The sequence below is a fragment of the Mobula birostris genome, chromosome 6, assembly GCF_030028105.1.
Source record: "Mobula birostris isolate sMobBir1 chromosome 6, sMobBir1.hap1, whole genome shotgun sequence".
Classification (NCBI taxonomy): Eukaryota; Metazoa; Chordata; class Chondrichthyes; order Myliobatiformes; family Myliobatidae; genus Mobula; species Mobula birostris.
In genome coordinates, this window is record NC_092375.1 from 38,722,929 (window position 1) to 38,742,535 (window position 19,607).

At 39.5% G+C, this 19,607-nt stretch overlaps 1 protein-coding gene across 5 annotated transcripts in view; it reads right to left on the reverse strand.

Moving 5' to 3' along the window:
• Window positions 1-19,607, reverse strand: part of ildr2 (immunoglobulin-like domain containing receptor 2) — a 127,244-nt gene that overhangs the window by 41,702 nt on the left and 65,935 nt on the right. For 4 of the 5 annotated variants that reach the window (XM_072260268.1, XM_072260270.1, XM_072260266.1 and 1 more), the window contains one exon: window positions 812-868. The exons of the other annotated variant lie outside the window; for it this stretch is intronic. In XM_072260268.1, the coding sequence (XP_072116369.1) occupies window positions 812-868 (57 nt within the window). The remainder of the gene's footprint in view (window positions 1-811; window positions 869-19,607) is intronic. 5 annotated transcript variants of the gene reach the window in all.

The window sequence follows — 19,607 nt, forward strand, 5'->3', positions numbered from 1 at the left end:
ACCTTTAAAGGTTTCTTTCTTATCTGTGCTGTGATCCATTCCACATATCACATTTTCAGTTTTAAAAAGGTTCTAACTGCATTTCCTGGTTACTTTATCTTAAATTTGTCCAAAGCATTTCATAAATAGAGTAAAGTCCCAGCCTGTATTATTTTATAAGTCAGTCCTTTCAGTTCAGAAATCAAACATACATGCAAAGAGTTCATACCCAGCCAGTAACTACATCGCATAGTAGCAACATGTACTGTATTTCAAAATTCATTTTGTTCCTTTGAAAGGAGAGTAAACATAAGACCACCACTAAACAACGTATTCAGTGTTGGTGATGATACATTTACAGAGGAGCTCCCTCTACCCCATCAATAATTGAAAATCATTGAAATGATAAAACTGCATGCAGAAGCCCAGATGGCCCCACGAAGTTAAAATGTAGATTGAAAGTGATCTTCTATGTTATGTATCTCAATATTTTGCTTCCTTATTTTAAACAGCCTGATAAAATTGGGATAATTTGCTAAGTCCTGTTTTTCAAAAATCTCTCTTCTAATTCAATACTGCAGATATTTTCAAAATTATGATATAATCTGCAGCAGCCGTTCCTCTGCCAGATCTCAAAATTTCCTGTGTTAATGCATCTGCCATGTCTGTCAGATTCATTTGGTGCATAAATCTCAATGCAGTTAGAAAAACATTAAGATAACAATTTGCTTTAAATGTCAGGTTTTGAGATACAAATAAACGGCATAATGATGACCACGGTTTGTTAGGAAGGGATGAGGCAGAGAATGGTCTTCATGAGAAATACCAGTACCTGGCATAATCTCTACATCAAAATTGGGTAACAGATCTGCAACCACTTCACTCCTACCTAGGAATTCAAAGAGAGAAGTAGAAAGAGAGAGAGAGAGAAAGAGAGAAGAAAGAAATATGATTACTATGCATGAAAAGAGTACAGCTTAATTTGTATCTGTGACAGATACATGTTCAGGCTTTGTAACTACTGCATGCTGGTAATTATAAACACAATAACACTAATGATTACATTAGTTCAAACCAATGTCATTCTCCATCCATTGTCTTCCATAAAATCAGCAGTTTTAGATCATCATACTGACAGAACAGCAAAACTAAATTCACCCAAAAGGCATATGGAAGAAATTGTCCACAATAAATTTGCCTTCTAGTTTAGTACAAAGGACACTAATAATTTTATTCCAAATTATTCAGAAATTTAGATTAGACTGTGTACTTTAATTAGTTTGTATATGCACCCAAGAATGGTCAAAGATATAAACTAATCTCTCCATTTTCCTTAACCAGTGGTCAGAATATGTATTCAGAGTTTCTTCTTTAAAATGGCTTAGAATGACAGAATGGACAACCCTCTCCAACCAAGAGAACAGTCACACTTTTGGCATTTCTCTAAATCCCAGGTATGTTCCTAATGTGTGGGGTCCATCAGTACTTCACTTTAGTCTTCACTTGTTACAGTTCTGCACCATTAACAGCTACTGCAAATTGTTGGAATTGCACCCTGATATGTAGTCAGGACCTGATGGATCATTCTGAGGAGAATTGGCTAGTGAGGTTATTGATGGAATGGATGGATCTTAATTGTCCAAAATTTGCTTGACCCATGCAGGGCTCCATTAGACTGGAAGAAAAAGCAAATTTTACGTTTAATTTTGATGAGTAACTCCAGCATTTTTTATGTGTTACTCTGGATTTTCAGCATCTGCAGAATCTCTTGTGTTTGTGACCAAGTTAGCAGAGTTGCTTGAAGTGGCACATGCTGTGGATTAAGGAGATCTCCAACACATAGTTTTACAGAAGGTATTTGATAATGCAGCAAGCATTATTATGCAAAATTTACAAGTCATGGGAGATAACATTTTGGTGTAGTTGAAAAATTGGCTGGCAAACCAGAAACAGAGACCAAGTCTAAAAGGGAATTTTTCTGATAATGCTTGGTTTTGGGGTCTGAACTTCATACAATTTATACAGTTGACTTGGCTGAATAAACTAATAAAAGAACAATGAGGAGGCTCCAGAAGGATACAGATAGGTTGAACAAGCAAGCAATAGTTCATATTTTTCACACTAGACTTCATTTGTCAGTTTTCTCCTTTGGCAGGAATTTGAAAAGAATGGTGCTCTCTCAATAATGCAAAATGAAGAGCTCTCAGATATCAGTTTCTAGATGCATGATTCAAGTTATTTCTTATTTATAATATAACTGTATGCACAAAACTGGGAGGTTACCCCTCAGTTATATAGTCTCCATCTGAAGTACACTGGTCATATTTTTTTGAAGTATGATGTAAATACACTGGAAGCAATTAAGAGATATACGAGCATTTGGAGAAGTGTTGTCTGATTAGGGATAATCAGCGTGACATTGTGAGGGGCAGGTTGTGCCTCATGAGCTTGACTGAATTTTTCAAGAAAGTGACAAAGCAAATTGATGCAGTTAGAGCATTGGATGTGGTATATATGGATTTTAGTAAGGTGCTTGACGGTAGGCTTATTCAGAACATCAGGAGGCATGGGATCCAGGGAATCCCAGCTGTGTGGATTCAGAATTGGGTTGTCCATGGAAGGTAGAGAGCAGTAGTTGATGAAGTGTGTTCTGCCTAGAGGTTGATGACCAGTGGAATTCCATGGGTATCTGTTCTGGCACCACTGGTACAGAAAGGGTTAATAAAGTTACAGTAGCATCAGCAGCATCACAAAAATCACTGCTTTTTGTGATTTTTGTGAGTAACTTGGATGAGGAAGTGGAAAAGTGGGTTGGGTGACATGAAGATAGGTGGTATTGTGGATAACGTTGAAGATTGTTGTAGGTTACGATAGGACATCAGGCCCTGATGGTGTTCCCGGTAGGTCACTGAAAACCTGTACCAACCAACTGAAGGGAGTCCCATCATGATAAATGACATAGATAGCGCAGACAGCCGGACACGTTTTCCCAGGACAGAAATGGAACATGAGGGGGGCATAATTTTAAGGTGATTGGAGGAAAGTATAGAGGGAATATCAGATGTAGGATTTTTTTTACACAGAGTGTTAAGTTTGTGGAACACACTGCTTGGGCTGGTGGTAAGGCAGAACATTAGGGTCATTTAAGAGTCTCTTAGTCACATGGATGAAATTAAATGGAGGGTAATGGGGAAAGGAAGGGTTAAGTTAATCTTGGAGTAGTTCGCCACAACATCATGGGCTGAAGGGACTGTACTCTGCTGAACTGTTCTAAGATAAACATGATTGCAAAGTAGAAATTAGAGTCAAATCTGCCATAATCTTATTAAATGGCAGAGAAACTCATGGGGTCAAATGAACTCCCTGTTTCCAATGCCTACATTCATAAAGGAAAGAACATATAATGAAAGAGCAGAGGTAATGGTCCAGAATTTATTTTGTATGTTTAGCTACTGATAAGCCTCATTTCTGCACCGCCATGTACTTATTTCTTTTTATTGGGATTGCTCCTCAGCCAAGAAGTGATCTACTAGTGCTCATGGTGTAGCCATTGTGGGTTGCCTATTATTAGCTGACTGGCCAATGTCATATTCAAGGATTTATTAACTACATCTTATAAATCCTCATCTGTTTTAATCAATGCTAATTTAATGAACTAAACTGAAATAAATGAAAAACAACTGTTAGGTTTATAGTACATTTCCTCTGAACATTCTAAGGATTTATTGAATTAAATCAAAGCAACACACACAAAATGCTGGAGGAACTCAGCAGGCTAGGCAGCACCTGTGGAAAAGAGTACAATCAACATTTCAGGCTGAGACCCTTCATCAGGAGGGTCTTAGACCAAATCATCGGCAATTAAATTAAATCATTTTGTTTTCAATGATTTGACTTAAAATACCTGAGCTAAAATGTTTTGAATAACTTTGTTTCATGGTTCTTTTTGGAATTTATTGAAATAGTAGGGGGCTGAGTAAGTGCTTGGGTATGTTAAAGGGCAAATTTCATTGAACCAAACTGGGCCAAATCACAAATGACACTAGAAATTGGAATTCACCCTCTCTTGTTATGATAAACATGTGCAGTACACCTGCTCACTGCCATTACCTAAAAATTTGAAAGGTTGATGATATAAATTTAGAACACAAATTCATTGACCAAAATGAGACCCCATCAGTCTCCACTGGGACCTGTATGTTTAGCTTACACCTGCCACATATTTGGCACGTTGGCTCCTGAGAAGCAAGTCAGCACTTAAGGAACTCTCTTGGCAACCAGAGCACAACAGGCAATTAGGCAAGGGAAAGCTCAAGAATTCAGAGAGAGACATTGTTCTTTTCTTTGTGTCTGCAACGTTTCCTGTACCACACAATCAATTGGCCTGGTACCAAGCCAATGATCACTGCTTGTAGGATATGTCATTACCAAAACAAAGGCTGGGATTAGTGAATGAAAGTTCAGTGAATTATTCAATAATACACAGAGATTGAAAACTATCCTGGGAGATATTATATGAACAATATCTATGTGATGGTGCAGATCCTTTAATTGAGGTCAAATATTCCCAGCCCCTACACAATGTATTACTAGATGTATTATGGGATAATAATGAAACTCAAAGGTTTCTCCAAAAGCTGCATTTTCTGCCAACAGTATATGAAATGTGCAGAGTGACCAGTGATATCAGGCACCCAATTGCCAGTGCTGCAAACCTTAGCCAGAGTTGGAGAAATCTTGCCCAAGCTAATCTCTTGATTGTCTATGATTAATCAAGAATGATTGGTGGTTTGATGTATGCAGAATTGCTTTTACTGTACATTAGATCAAACACAAACAGGTTCGGTTTCTAAATTGAAGAATGACAAAGTTGTTGGGAATATTATGGAATGTTCAAAACTTATTGGCATTTTCTATCATCCATGTCAGTAGATGGCAGTGCTGCATTAAAATGTGTTCATACCATGACCAAAACTTAAATGTTGCTTAAGATTTAAAAAATGGTTCAGCTTTTTCTTAGTCTGTTTGCAGTTGGTTTGATATATTGTGATTGTTTACAATAAGTTCTTCTTAAAATGGTTGATTAATTTTAATGGTCCACTATGGTGACTCTCTTCAAACTGATCAGAGTATTCTGAAGAGGCAAAATATAAAATATTATAAATGTGCAATTAAATCAAAGTCAACAATACTTATAAGAGGAAGCTTGCTTTACTTCTTACATAAATATAAAATGCAAAATCATCAATAATATATTAGAAAATCATGTTTACTACATGTAAACCATCAAAACTGGCAACCCCAAAAAGAATGATCTGCTTCTAAATTTATCTTACTACCTTTAAGGCTAACACAGCAATAATACAAACAAAATAGCAGATCTTGTGTCATGATCTCTCCGATATCTGATGAAGGGGCTTGTCGTGTTCATTCCAGGCAGCTCACTCACCTCTGGTTTCCACCAGACACTCAGCTCTCACCTGTGACAATGACCACACTCCGGTACATCGCTTCAACAGGTGGGCTAAACCAGGTGAGGGTAGCTGGCAGCCTCATATCCTGGTAAGATAGTGACATGCCGAGTGTGCAAATTCAGCTCCAGAGGTCTGGGCAGTGAGATCCAACGGCCAGGAAGGTGATACTGCAACACTCCGTGAAGAGCAAAGGGCAAGACTGGCACAGAAGACATCATGGTTATTCACTGCAACCACGGAGGTCCCCAGTTTTTGATGCTTGTTTGTACTGCTGGACCTGGACATCTGAGGTTAAGAGAGTGGAAATTCCCCAGTGCAACAGCTTTTCCAATTTAAAAATTCTCCCCACACAGGTTTCCTGTCATCATTGGACACGATGGATAACCAGTTTAACAGAATCTTCAAATGATTTCAACTGAAGTTACAACACATATTTGGCTCAATGATTCATGCTCATTTTTATTTTTCTCTGAACGCCTCCACCTATTCTGGTTGATCACTGAGAAAGCATCCAGCTGATGACTGAATGGGTTATAAAGTCTTCACAAACTACACCACAAAGAGTGGGAGTCTTATTGTGCATGATTGAATATAATGGGATGACATGTGTTTAAATATAGCCTCCTGCGAAGGATTAAAAACAGGCCTTCCTCATCTGTAATTCAACAGATTGTTTGCAAGAACTTGCTGTGTACAAATTGACTGCCATATTCCCTGTATCACAATCGTGGCCAGGATTAAACAAAGGTTCACTGGCTATAAACCGCTTTGAGATTTTATGAAGGGAGCATATATGGAGTTATCTGAATGCAATTCTTTGAGACTATTTGGGTTAAAATTATTTATAAGTGATTTCTATTTCCATCATGATTATAAAAGGTCATGTTAGGAAGTGTACATTTAGGCATGATACAAGCCATTTTTCTAAATAAATTCTATATAAAATTATACTTCAATCTTTAGCATACTAAAGCAGTATCTGTGTATTTCAGCTTCTTTTAATGGATTGGAAATTGTCACATTTTCCTATAGGACAGTATAATGGCACAGTTAATAGAGCTGATGCCTCAGTGGCAGAGACTCTAGTTCAATCCTGACTTTGGGAGCTGTCTGTGTGCCTCTCCTCACCCCAAAGATATGCAGTTTGGAAAATGAAATGGCCACTGAAAGTTGTCCCTGGTGGGTAGGTGATTGGTAGAAACTGAAGGGAGTTGATGAGGATATGGTGAGAATAAAATGCTTAATGTAGGATAGTATAAAATGGATGGTGACTGCCAGCATGGACTTGATAGATTATAGGACCCATTTCTGTGCTATATCTACATATCTATGAATCCTCTTTGCTTTTAATCTTGATTGCTCTTTTGCCATGAGCCATTCAATAATTGAAATGTTCCCCCTGAATTCAACAAATAAGCTAGGCTGATTTTTCCATTCAGTGACAAGTGGTGTTCTTAGCATAATGCATTAAGGCACCATGCTGGTTCAAGTGGATATATGAAGAGGAAGAAATGACTACCATTTTTATACGAGCCACAACCATAATTGAATAACAAACACCAAAGACTAATGATTGGTCATTAAGTTTGTCATAATGTAGTAGATGAGAGCATCCTGACTGGCTGCATCATTGCCTAGTATGGGAACTGTACCTCCCTTAATCGCAGGACTCTACAGAGAGTGGTGCAGACAGCCCAGCGCAACTGTAGTTGTGAATTTCCCACGATTCAAGACATTTACAAGGACAGGTGTGTAAAAAGGGCCCATAGGATCATAGGGGACCCAAGTCACCCCAACCACAATCTATTCCAGCTGCTACCCTCTGGGAAGCGGTACCACAGCATAAAAGCCAGGACCAACAGGCTCTGGGACAGCTTCTTCCACCAGGCCATCAGACTGATGAACTCACGCTGATTCGTGTGTACCCTATATTACATCAACTGTTCTATTACTCATTTGTAATTATAAATTACTGTGATTGCACATTAGATGGAGACGTAACATAAAGATTTTTACTCCTCATGTATGTGTAGGATGTAAGAAATAGTCAATTCAATTGACAGTACGGGCAACCCAGCTGCAGCCTGTAAATAGTTTGTACCCCTGACTGCATAGGTTTCCTCCAGGTGCTCTGGTTTCCTCACACAGTCCAAAGGCACACCAGCTGGTAGATTAAATTAGTCATTGTAAATTGTCCCATGATTAGGCTAGAATTACATCGGGGGAAATGCTGGGCAGCGTAGCTTAAAAGGCCAGATCATGCTATATCTCAATTTTTAAAAAATTAAAAAGAAAAAATTTCACTGCTTTTTTGAGTGCTCAGAAAGATGGCTGCATTTGTCTTCAGCGTACTTTATCAGTGGGTTATTTAACAAAGAAACTTTCAACTAGCTAGCTAAGGGAGCCAGATATAAAATGGAAAATGTCCTAATTTAAGTTAATTAAAGGCAATGAAAGAATATGAACTTCTACTATACGAGGGGTGATTGATAAGTTCGTGGCCTATGATAGGAGTCAATTTAGAAACCCCAGCACATTTATTTTTCAACATAGTCCCCTCCTACATTTACACACTTAGTCCAGCGGTCGTGGAGCACACAGATCTTGGACTTCCAGAAAGTGTCCACGGCAGAGGTGATTGATAAGTTCATGGCCTAAGGTAGAAGATGAGTTACACAGCTCTCGTTACATGCACATGCAGTTCAACTCTTTGAGTGATCATGCAGAAAGTTTGAAATTAATAACTTTAGGGGTGTTTGATAAGTTCGTGGCCTAAGATAGAAGGAGATGAGTTATTAACTCATCTCCTTCTACTTTAGGCCATGAACTTATCAATCACCCCTGCTGTGGACACTTTCTGGGGTGCAAAGATCCGTCTGCTCCACGACTGCTGGACTAAGTGTTTAAATGTAGGATTAGATTAGATTATGAGGACACGCAGTCCTCTTTTATTGGCATTTAGTAATGCATGCATTAAGAAATGATACAATTTGTTCCTCCAGAATGATATCACAGAAACACAAGACAAATCAAGATTAAAAACTGACAAAAACCACATAATTATAACATATAGTTACAACAGTGCAAAGCAATACCGTAACTTGATGAAGAACAGACCATGGGCACAGTAAAAAAAAGTCTCAAAGTCTCTCGAAAGTCCCATCATCTCACGCAGACGGTTGAAGGGAGAAACTCTCCCTGCCATGAACTTCCAGCGCCGCAAACTTGCCGATGCAGCATCCTGGAAGCACCAACCACAGTCCAACTCTGCGTTCATGGGAAAACTTCGAACTTCCGACCAGCCCTTCGACACCGAGCACCATCTCTGCCGAGCGCTTCAATCCCGGCCCCAGCAACAGGCAATAGGCAAAGCCGAGGATTTGGGGCCTTCCCCCTCCGGAGATTCTCGATCACACAGTAGCAGCGGCAGCGAAGCAGGTACTTCAGAAGTTTCTCCAGGTGTTCCTCCGTGCTTCTCAAGTTTGTCTCCATCAAATCAGGATTGTGCATGTCCCCTACTTAACAAATACGATATCAATTTTGAGCAGCCGCACGCACTGCGTCATGCCGCCATCTTCTCCAAGGGACTATGTTGAAAAATAAATGTGCTAGGTTTTCTAAGATTGACTCCTTCTACCTCAGGCCACGAACTTATCAATCACCCCACGTATAACACCTGTAAATTGTATGTAAGGGGTTTCTTCTTTTACGTTACTGCGCAGGCTAATTAAAATGGCTTCTTTGTTATGTTATGATTGAAATGGCTTCTTTGTTATGTTAAATGCTGAGAAAGTTCTCTTGCTAGCTGCTTGTTTGGGTTATATTACTGATAGAGCAAACGAACCAATTGGGATCGATGTTATTCTTTCTGTGTGTCTGTAAGTTATCGTGATGCATGGGTTTTTGGGCAGAAGGCGAGAGAAAGAGGATGGACAAGGTGCTGTGAGCCGGCAAACGGGGTCGGACCCCGTGCAGGAGTCCGAGGTCCAGGGTTTTCGGCGAGGAGAGGAGACAGAGACGGAGACGGACTCGTGTGGAGTGTCTGGTCGACCACCGTGGTTGGTCCCAGGCGGCAGGTCGAGGTGGTCAGAGGGGATCAAATGGTGAAGAGAGGATCGTTACTAGAGCTCCCACTGTTTGTGCACGAAGAGATTGAACTTTGATAAGTGTGATGCCTTTTATTTTCCTTTTATATTTATTTCTATTAATTATATAGTTCCAGTAATATCTATAAACTGTAATTCATTTAATCATATTTGGTGTATTGTCTGTTATTTGGCGGGGTGGGGTACATCACACAGCGTCCATGCAAACTTAATTAGCCAATTTGGCGGGGCTGAGGGCTGTTTCCCTAGACGATAGCGAGTTGAGCAACCCTGAGGCTTGCCGGGGGGCTACATGTATTTGTTAGGTTTTATATCATATTCATTTTGTAAATGGTGGAAGTGAAACAGACCCCTTCCTCCGTAGCAAGGAATTAATTATGATGAAACTCCAATAGTGATAGTTTATTGACATGAACTATTAACTTGTTTTCCTTCCAGAAATGCTGCCTAACCTACTGAATATTTTCAGTATCTTCTGTTATGTTTCAGATTACCTGCATCTGAAGACATTTAGCTTTGGATCTTAAATTCTTGTCTTCTTAATAATTATGCTTCTTATAAATGAAGCTTTATCAGAAATGCTGTCTTAAATATAGTTGTTTATATTGTAAATTTAGTAAAATAATTGCAGATATCTTGTTTACCCTAATTCTTGGACCTGGAAATTTATCAACGGCTATTTTTAAAACTGTTGGCTCATTGATCGACAATTCCAAAATGAGATTACTTGCAAATGCAACTTCAAATACATTTTAAAAATCTATATAAATTAATGCTTTACACATTCCTGCAGTGCTCTATAATGCAGCCAAGGATAAAAGTAGTTTAGGCATTCTTGAAATCACCAGTAGAGTTTGTGGATCAGAACAACTGGAGTCTATCACCATAGAAAATAAACAGCCTCTGGGACATTAAAGAGTGTGAAAGCAATTTGATGGATAGCCTAATTAAGACTTTCTATGGGAACAGGCCTAAATAGGATGGCTTAAATTGGAGGCGTGTCAATCCACCCCCACCGCTCCCCCTCACAAAGTCCTTGTCGCTAATTTAATTTGTAACAAAGGCCCATTGGATTCTTGAGGATGCAGAATGTTACAAATAGCTTATTTTAGCATGTCATTGCCTCACCTCTGCTGTCTAAATTCCTTTTCACACCTTATCTAATAATTTTATAACATGTCAGATTGGATATATTCTGATTTTGGGTTGTTATGTAAAGTGAATGATAACCATTCAGACAACTGTTACACATCTCATTTCCCCCGTGCAAATATGGTTCCTTAAGGTTGTTATACTGGGGTGGTAGTGGGAATACGGTCAAACTACCTATGAAACGCTCCCAATAGCATGTGTCTCAAATAGCCTCTGACAACTAAGTCCAGCTACTAAGCCTGGCAGAACCATTGCTACTGACAGAAGAAGGGGCAAAAAGCAGGTTACTGCTGCCTTAAAAGAAGTTGCTTCAGGCAGATGGGTCAGCCATGGTTGGCAGCTCATCTGAAGTTAAACTCTGATCTCAAAACTCCACTGTCTTGTGGCTATAGGGGAGGTTTCATGAATAAACCTCAAGGAAAAATCTGGAGCTGGAGTCCCTAAGGCAGTCCTATATTGAATTCAACACTGACTGGCAACTCCTGCCACTGGTGCCAAACTGTATCGGTTTCTGCCGTTTCTTTGCATTCATCAGCTGAATGGAGAGAGGGAGCCTGCTACATGGGCAACAGCTTGCTCTCCATATCATATTACCCTGGCTTGCATATCACATCGAGAGCTAGGAAGCAATATCCATGCTTGACCCCAACCAACAGGGGGCCTCTAGTGCAAATATGTCCTGGGCATTCAAATTCATAATTACCGGGTTTACTCCCTCTTCCGAACAAGATGACCCACGATGACAAAATAAAACTTAGCTGTTCTCAAAGTATGCACAGGCCAAATTTTTTAAAATCAGAATATGGGTGTATGCATTTCAGTTATCTGTATTATTCTGCAGAGTTGCAGTAAAGCCCTCTTGTTACCTTTAACAACAACAAGCTTATTTATCTGCTTGCTGTGTGCCACAGACATGGAGCAGTAAAACCAACAAGCAAAGAATAGCCCATGTCTGGAGGAGAGGCTGAAAGAATTCAACAACCTATGACAGCTCCTCTGCTCATCTAAGCATGTTAAGATAATGAAGACACTGTGTTATAAACAAAACTTTAATTTAATATAGGTTTAGATAGCTAATAGAGAGTTAGTGTGTGAAATGTTGCATGTATTTCTTAACCCAAAAAATTTAATTTTAGCTTAACTGCATTGATCTAATTTGTTTTACTAAAAAGTGAATTATTCACCAATAGCTGTTAACTTGGTTAGCTATTAAAGGTGCTTAATAATTGTTACTAATGCAAATCACCAGAAGAGCACAGAAAAGTATAATTTCTGCAATGGTTTCACAATGTAATCAGTTATATGTGTACTGATGTATTAGTCACACAGGAAATTCAAGCTACTGAACCATCTCATGACATCTCTGACCAACTGTGTATCCCAATACCCAGTTACACACGTGACATCATTGAAATAGAACCATGATATCCTTTGGTAGTTTTGGCAATCTGGGTCTGAGTAATGCTGATTAATGGACATGTTGATATAGCACTCCACTGAAAGGAATTATGTTGCCTACTGCACATTTACAAAATTAGAAAGCAAATGTCCATGTTAGGACAGAACAATTATTTAAAAACTTTTTATATTTTAATATGTGGCAACAGCAATTATTTGTTCCCAGATGTGGCAAAGAACTAATCACTCATTCTCTACCTGTTCCAAACAGTACAATTAGAAATGGTGCCAATGTTGGGATATGAAAGATGGCACAGGCAAACAGTTTACGAGTCACAGTTTACAAAAATGGGAATATTAAATATTGAGCTAGTAAATGTATATTCATATTAAGTATACTGCTGCCCTTATTCAGAAATTGAGGTGTCACAGCTAATTAATGTTAAAGTTCAATTCAAGGATTCGGTACTAATTTCTTTAACATGCCTTTGTGTATAGCAAAGTACATGCAACAATGTCATAAAGTGCTTATAATTAGCTAACTGAATGACTAAAGGAACATTATCTTAAAAACTTTATCAGAGACTGCAAATTGTACATTAATGGATGTATTTTTCATATTAGTTTTCTTATTTTATCACAGCAATCTGAATACAGGAGTCCAATTCATATTTGACCCTTGGCTCGAGCTGCTGCTTAACCCAACTGTCGTCATACCAACAGTAAATGTCTTTGAGAGGCACAAATGAATGAAAACTCCTTGATTGTAAATTGGATTTTCTTTGAACTCTTGAGCACAGCAGGTCACCACAGACACTGGTGTGTTTGTTTATCTAAGGAAACGTTCTCCACCGTATGATAGAAGATTGTTACAGATTTGTTGCCAGATATATGTTCAATTAATTTGTTTATTTCTATTTTCCTTATTTTGGTCCTCGGCAAGCTTTTGCAGCCTTCAATAAATCAGTAGAGGGAGGCAGGGACACAACAGAAATACTTTTGAAAAGATCAAAGGCCTAACAAGCAACAAGAGCCTTGCAAATGTGGTTGCCATGGAAACCCTGGAAGCAGAGACCTTAATCAACAAAACCTTCACTGCTTACAGCTTATATTTGTATTCTTAAGAATAAATCTGTGGCTGCTGTATCGTAGGATTACAGAATTTCTTCACATATTATTTTGAGAATTATTGGAGAGTGGTTGATGAGATGACCAAAACATTAGCCTTAATTGCTGTTTTAGGAAGGTCTGTACAATTGCTCCGTTCATGAAAATAACTTAACTGCCTTAAAATTGTATAACTGTATATTGGAGCTGCATTTTAAAATCCCATTATTCCAAAGGACTTTCCATTAATTGCTATACCTCGATACCAATTATACCTAAATTACTCAATACTAGTGACAGACCACTATAATTGATGAACATTAAGTAGACTTAATCCACTTTCAACCAAGATTTTACTTGGTTCTTTTGCTCATCTCATTTGGAAAAATGATTCCAGTCAACCTAATTTAGTATGGATGAAGCATTACAGAGAAGAAAGGTTTAGAAATTTAGGAGTGACTGGGGGAGGGGAGCAAGAGGGAAGCAAAGAAAAATTCTATGGAGACTGCCTCTCCTCAGCCCAGACACACACTCATCAACACCAGCTGCTATAGAGAACAATGCTGTAATGCTAGGCACTATTGCCTCGCAGCTTGTGGCCTGTCCAGAAAGGTTTTGAAATAAGATGGTGCAGAACAATAAAGAGATAAGCTATCAATTATAATTTTAAAATTTGCTGACATCCAGTTAATGAGTAGCAGATTGTGGTTAATTATCTCACTCTCAAATTTGGAGGCCAAAATCTGTATTTCAAGAGCTGGTAATTCATTACTGCCAATCCTAATAAATTTTGCATACATTTTTGATGGATAAATTGCTATAGTTCTATGCCAATTAACCCTAAATTATGACCCACCCAATACTAGTAACAGACTTCTATAACTGATGAACATTATCCACTTAATCCACTTTTGACCAAAACTGATTAGGAGTCATTATGGTTTGGTGCAGGAGAAATCATACCTCATAGATCTAATAGATATTTAAAGAGGTAGCCAAGAGAATTGATAAAGGCAAAGCTGTAACAATGACTTACATGGACTTGGGCGTGCGAAACTGATTTAGTTAAGGCACAAGGATCCAAGGTATGTTGGCAAACTGGATCCAAAACTGGCTTAGTGACAGGAGAAACAGGGTTGCATACATGGGTGCTATTTTTGAATGGAAAACTCTCACAAGTAGTGTACACAGTGATGAGGTCTTAGATGAGAACATAGGTGACATGACTAATAATTTGCAGCCAACATTAAAATTAGCGGAGTCACAGGTTGCAAAGGTGGTTGTTTAATACAATAAGGCATAGTTCAGTAGGAAAGCTGGATGAAGTGGTGGCAGTTGGAACTTAAAGACTACTATTTTGTAACATTATACCATAAGACCTAGGAGTAGAATTAGGTCTTTCAACCCATTGAGTCTGCTCTGCCATTTGATCATGGCTGATTTATTATCCCTCTCATCCCCATAACTTTTGACACCATTACTAATTGAGAACCCATCAACCACTGCTTTAAATATACCCAATGACTTGGCCTCCACAGCCATCTGTGGCAATGAATTCCACTGATTCACCACCCTTAGTTTAAGAAATTCTTCCTCATCTCAGTTCTTTACATCTATTTTAATGAAGTACTCTGAGAAGTTATGGCACGGATCACCTCCAGCCACAGAAATGACCTGGCCCCTCTTCAACTTGCTGAACAGCACAACAGATCAACAGCTATCTGACTAGCCCTCCACTCTGTTCTGGGTGATCTGGACAACAGTGATGTATACATCAAAATGCTGTTCATCACTATTGTGGTAGCAAGCACGACACTATTACAGCTTGGGGCATCAGAGTTCAGAGTTCAATTCCAACATCATCTGCAAGGAGACTGTATATCCTCTCTGTGGAATGCATGGGTTTTCTCCAGGTCCTTTGGTTTCCTCCCACAGTCCAAAGACGTACCAATTAATTGATCATTGTAAATTATCCTATGATTAGGCTAGGGTTAAATGGAAGGTTGTCAGTTGGTGCGGCTCAAAGGGCCTATTCTGCTCTGTATCTCTAAATAAAATTTAAAAACTACACTTCAGCATTTAGCACTATCATCCCTTCCGAAGCCCAAGCTCCAAAACCTGAGAATCTATACCTCTGGTTCCTCAATCCTCAATCAGTACACATCAATAACAATATTTCTTCCTCACTGACCATCAGCACATGTACACCACAAGGTTGCATGCTTAGCCCTTGCTCTACTCTCTCCAATGCTGCCTATAAATTTGCCATCACTGCTGTTGTCTGAATCACGGGTGGTGATGATTCAGTGCAAAGGAGCGAGTCTGAACATCTGCTCGAGTGGTGTCGCAATAACAACCTCACACTCAACATCAGTTTAATTGTCCATGATCATTTGCAGTTAGATATGCAGAGACTGCTGAGCTATTGTCTGATCAGTTGGTTGTGAAATTGCTGAGTTATACGATTGCAAAGATGTGTGTACTGCTTCAGCATGAAAAATAATCATGTATTGTGTTCATTAGGTCAGCACTCCATTATTAGGTCTGTCTGGTGTTGCTCCCAGCATGCCCTTCTGCACTTCTCATTGAATCAGGGTTGACTGTGGTGGTGTACACTTTCGCTGCTTTTCATTGTCCTCATTAACCATTGTTGAGAATAAGTGAGTACTCAGTTAAGTATTTAGAGCCAGATTTGCGTAAGCTTCAGATCCGACTGGCGATGTGTATTATAAATAAAACATAGGGAAGGTGTGGTTTTTTTTTAATTCCAGAAGTTCCATAAATCACTACTAACACTGGTACTTACCATTGTTAGTAGTTATTTGGGAAACTAAGAACAGAACTACAGTTTGTACATAATCATGTACAATTAATAATTAAAATTGGACAGGAACATAAGTAGCACAAGGAGCAGGGCTCATGGCTTTTTTGGCTCTGCCTGGCGCACATAGTTGATCTTCAAAATCAACTGCACTTCAATGTCCCCTTAGAAGGATGGGGGGGGGGGGAAGAGGGATCAAAATTGAAACTTCTCGAATGCAGACAGAGTAGATGTGGAAAGGATGTTTCCCATGGTGGGGGAGTCTAGGACAAGAGGGCAAAGTCTTAGGATAGAGGGGCATTCATTTAAAACAGAGATGCAGAGAAATTTCTTTAGCCAGAGGGTGGTGAATTGGTGGAATTTGTTACTACAGGCAGCTGTGGAGGCCAGGTCATTGGGTTTATTTAAGGCAGAGCCTGATAGGTTCTTAATTGGACATGGCATCAAAGGTTATGGGGGAAGGCCAGGGAACGGGGCTGAGGAAGGGAAAAAGGGATCAGCCATGATTGAATGGTGGAACAGACTCGATGGTCAAATGGCCTAATTCTGCTCCTATGTCTTGTCGTCTTATCCGCACCTGCTTTCATCCCAGGAACACATTCCTGCATTATTCCCACCTGCCTTGATCCTTCTTTATCCTCAACTTAACAGGTTTGGGATTCAAAATTCTACTGCCTCTCCTAAGCAGTTTCCGAAGTAATAGAGCTTAACATTGGCTTCAAGGCCAATAGATGCTTAGAAATTCTCTGGCCCAACGTTATTTACTGGGCCACAGGGACTTCTACATAGTTAAACTTTCAACCTTACCCTTGGGCACTAACCTTCACCAGTTGCTCATTTTGGTACACTGTTCGTATCAGCTGTATTATACACTCTCTGTGTGTGTGTGTGCCATATTTTGCTGTATATTACATTTCATGTGATGAAGTGCTGCAGTTGAGAAATTGATTGCTCCAAAAGCATCTTTATCATTGAATTCGTTCGGTGCCCCTGCCTCTGGGCTGGGGCAGCTGTAATTTCCTGAGCTTTAAGAGATGGATCACCTAAGGGTGCGTGGGGATTTAGGGCAGATTAAATGAGCTAGATGTTATTACTTTCCACTTCAGCAAACCTTCACAATGGCCTGGTGGTCCACAGAGGATCTGCAGACTGTAGGTTGTCAACATAGTTTTACAATTTGGTTTAAAGAAATCCCAGCAAAATGCAGAGTACCAAGTAAGGTCACAAAGCACTTTTAGTCAAATGAAAATTAATCCTTAAAACCATAAGACAAAGGAGCGGAATTAGGCCATTCAGCCCATCTAGCCTGCTCCGCCATTCCATCATGGCTGATTTATCATCCCTCTCAACTCCATTTTCCTGTCTTTACGTGCAACCTTCAACACCATTAGTAATCAAAATTATATCAACCTCCGCTTTAAATATATTCAATGACTTGGCCTCCACAGCTATCTGTGGCAATGAATTCTACAGATTCACCACCATCTGGCTAAAGAAATTCCTCCTCATCTCATTTCTATCTTGAGGCTAGCCCTCTGGTCCTAGCCTCCCCCACTATAAGAAATTTTGTCTTCACATCCACTCTGTCTAGGCCTTTGAATATTTGATAGGTTTCAATGAGATCCTCATCTCATTCTTCTAAACTCCAGTAAGTACAGGCTCACAGCAATCAAACGTTCCTCAAATATTAACCCTTTCATTCCCAGAATCATTCTCCAATGCCAGCACACCTTTTCCTCGAGAAGAAGCCAAAAACTGTTCACAATACTCCAGTGTGGTCTGACAAATGCCTTATAAAGCCTCAGCATTACATCCTTGTTCTTGTATTCTAGTCCTCTCAAAATGAATGCTAACATTTCATTTGCCTTCCTCAATTCAATTTGCAAATTAACTTTGAGGGAGTTCTACACAAGGACTCCCAAGTCCCTTTGCACCTCTGATTTTTGAATTTTCTCCCTCATTAGACAATAGTCTATGCCTTTATTCCTTCTACCAAGGCTTATGACCATACACTTTCTTACAACACACATCAAAGTTGCTGGTGAATGCAGCAGGCCAGGCAGCATCTCTAGGAAGAGGTACAGTCGACATTTCAGGCCGAGACCCTTCGTCAGGACTAACTGAAGGAACAGCTAGTAAGAAATTTGAAAGTGGGAGAGGGAGAGGGAGGGGGGAGATTCAAAATGATAGGAGAGGACAGGAGGGGGAGGGATGGAGCCAAGAGCTGGACAGGTGATTGGCGAAAGGGATATGAGAGGATCATGGGACAGGAGGCCCAGGGAGAAGGAAAAGGGGGAGGGGGGAACCCAGAGGATGGGCAAGGGGTATAGTGACAGGGACAGAAGGAGAAAAAGGAGAGACAGAAAAAGAATGTGTGTATGTAAATAAATAATGGATGGGGTACCAGGGGGAGGTGGGGCATTAGCCCCACTTCTTACCCTGTATTTTATCTGAAACTTCTTTGCCCATTCTCCTAAGCCAAGTCCTTCTGAAGACTTCCTACTTCCCTAATACTACCTGCCCATCCACCTATCTTCATATCATCCACAAACCTGGCCACAATGCCATCAATTCCATCCTCCAAATCATTGATATATAATGTGAAAAGAAGTGGTTCCAACACTGATCCCTGGGGAACATTACTAGTTATAGGCATTTAACCAGAATAGGCTCCCTTTATTCACACTCTTGCCTCCTGCCAGTCACCCCCTCTTCTAACCATGCTAGTTATCTTTCCTATAAGACCATCGGCTACTATCTTATTTAGCAGCCTCATGTACCATAAGTTGTCAAAGACCTTCTGAAAATACAAGTAAATAATATCCACCGACTCTCCTTCATCTATCCTGCCTGCTATTTCAACAAAGAATTCCACCAGATTTCTCAAGCAAGATTTTCCCTTAAGGAAATCATGCTGTCTTTGGCCGATTTTATTGTGTGCCCTCAAGTACTCTGAAACCTCATCCTTATTAATGAACTCCAACTACTGAAGTCAGGTTAACTAGCTCCTGGAAACCTACATGTTTTAGAACTTGTGATGGATAGAAATCTTTGATTTTTAATATGAGAATTAAAATGCTTATATAACAATGTGAGGTGTTTATAAAATTTAAAAAGCTCTATTTAGAAATGAATGGACACCCACAAGGACAGTTATTCTCTATGTATAATAATATTAGAGAATCCATTTCTCATCTTGCAGTGAGTGACAACTGTATTTTATGGGCATTTTATGACTGTTGATGTGACAGCATTTCAAATATTTCAACTGTTTGACTGTCCATGATATTCTGTTAGTAATTGCTTTCTCAGTCACTTGCATACTTCCTTCTGTCTTTTGAGGGAATACAAATGAGTTTATAGGGATCATGGGAACTGAGGCCCCACTGAGCTTTCAGAGACTGGCAGTGTGTGGAAGAGAGCGAGAGGAACTGGGATCCTGATATGCTAAAAGACAGTTCAGGAACTAGTGCCTCAGTTTGTTTAAGGGTTCTGCATAAGGATTAAGGATCAACTTTATTCACCATATACATTTAAATATATTAGATATCTGCTGTAGATCGTTGGCAT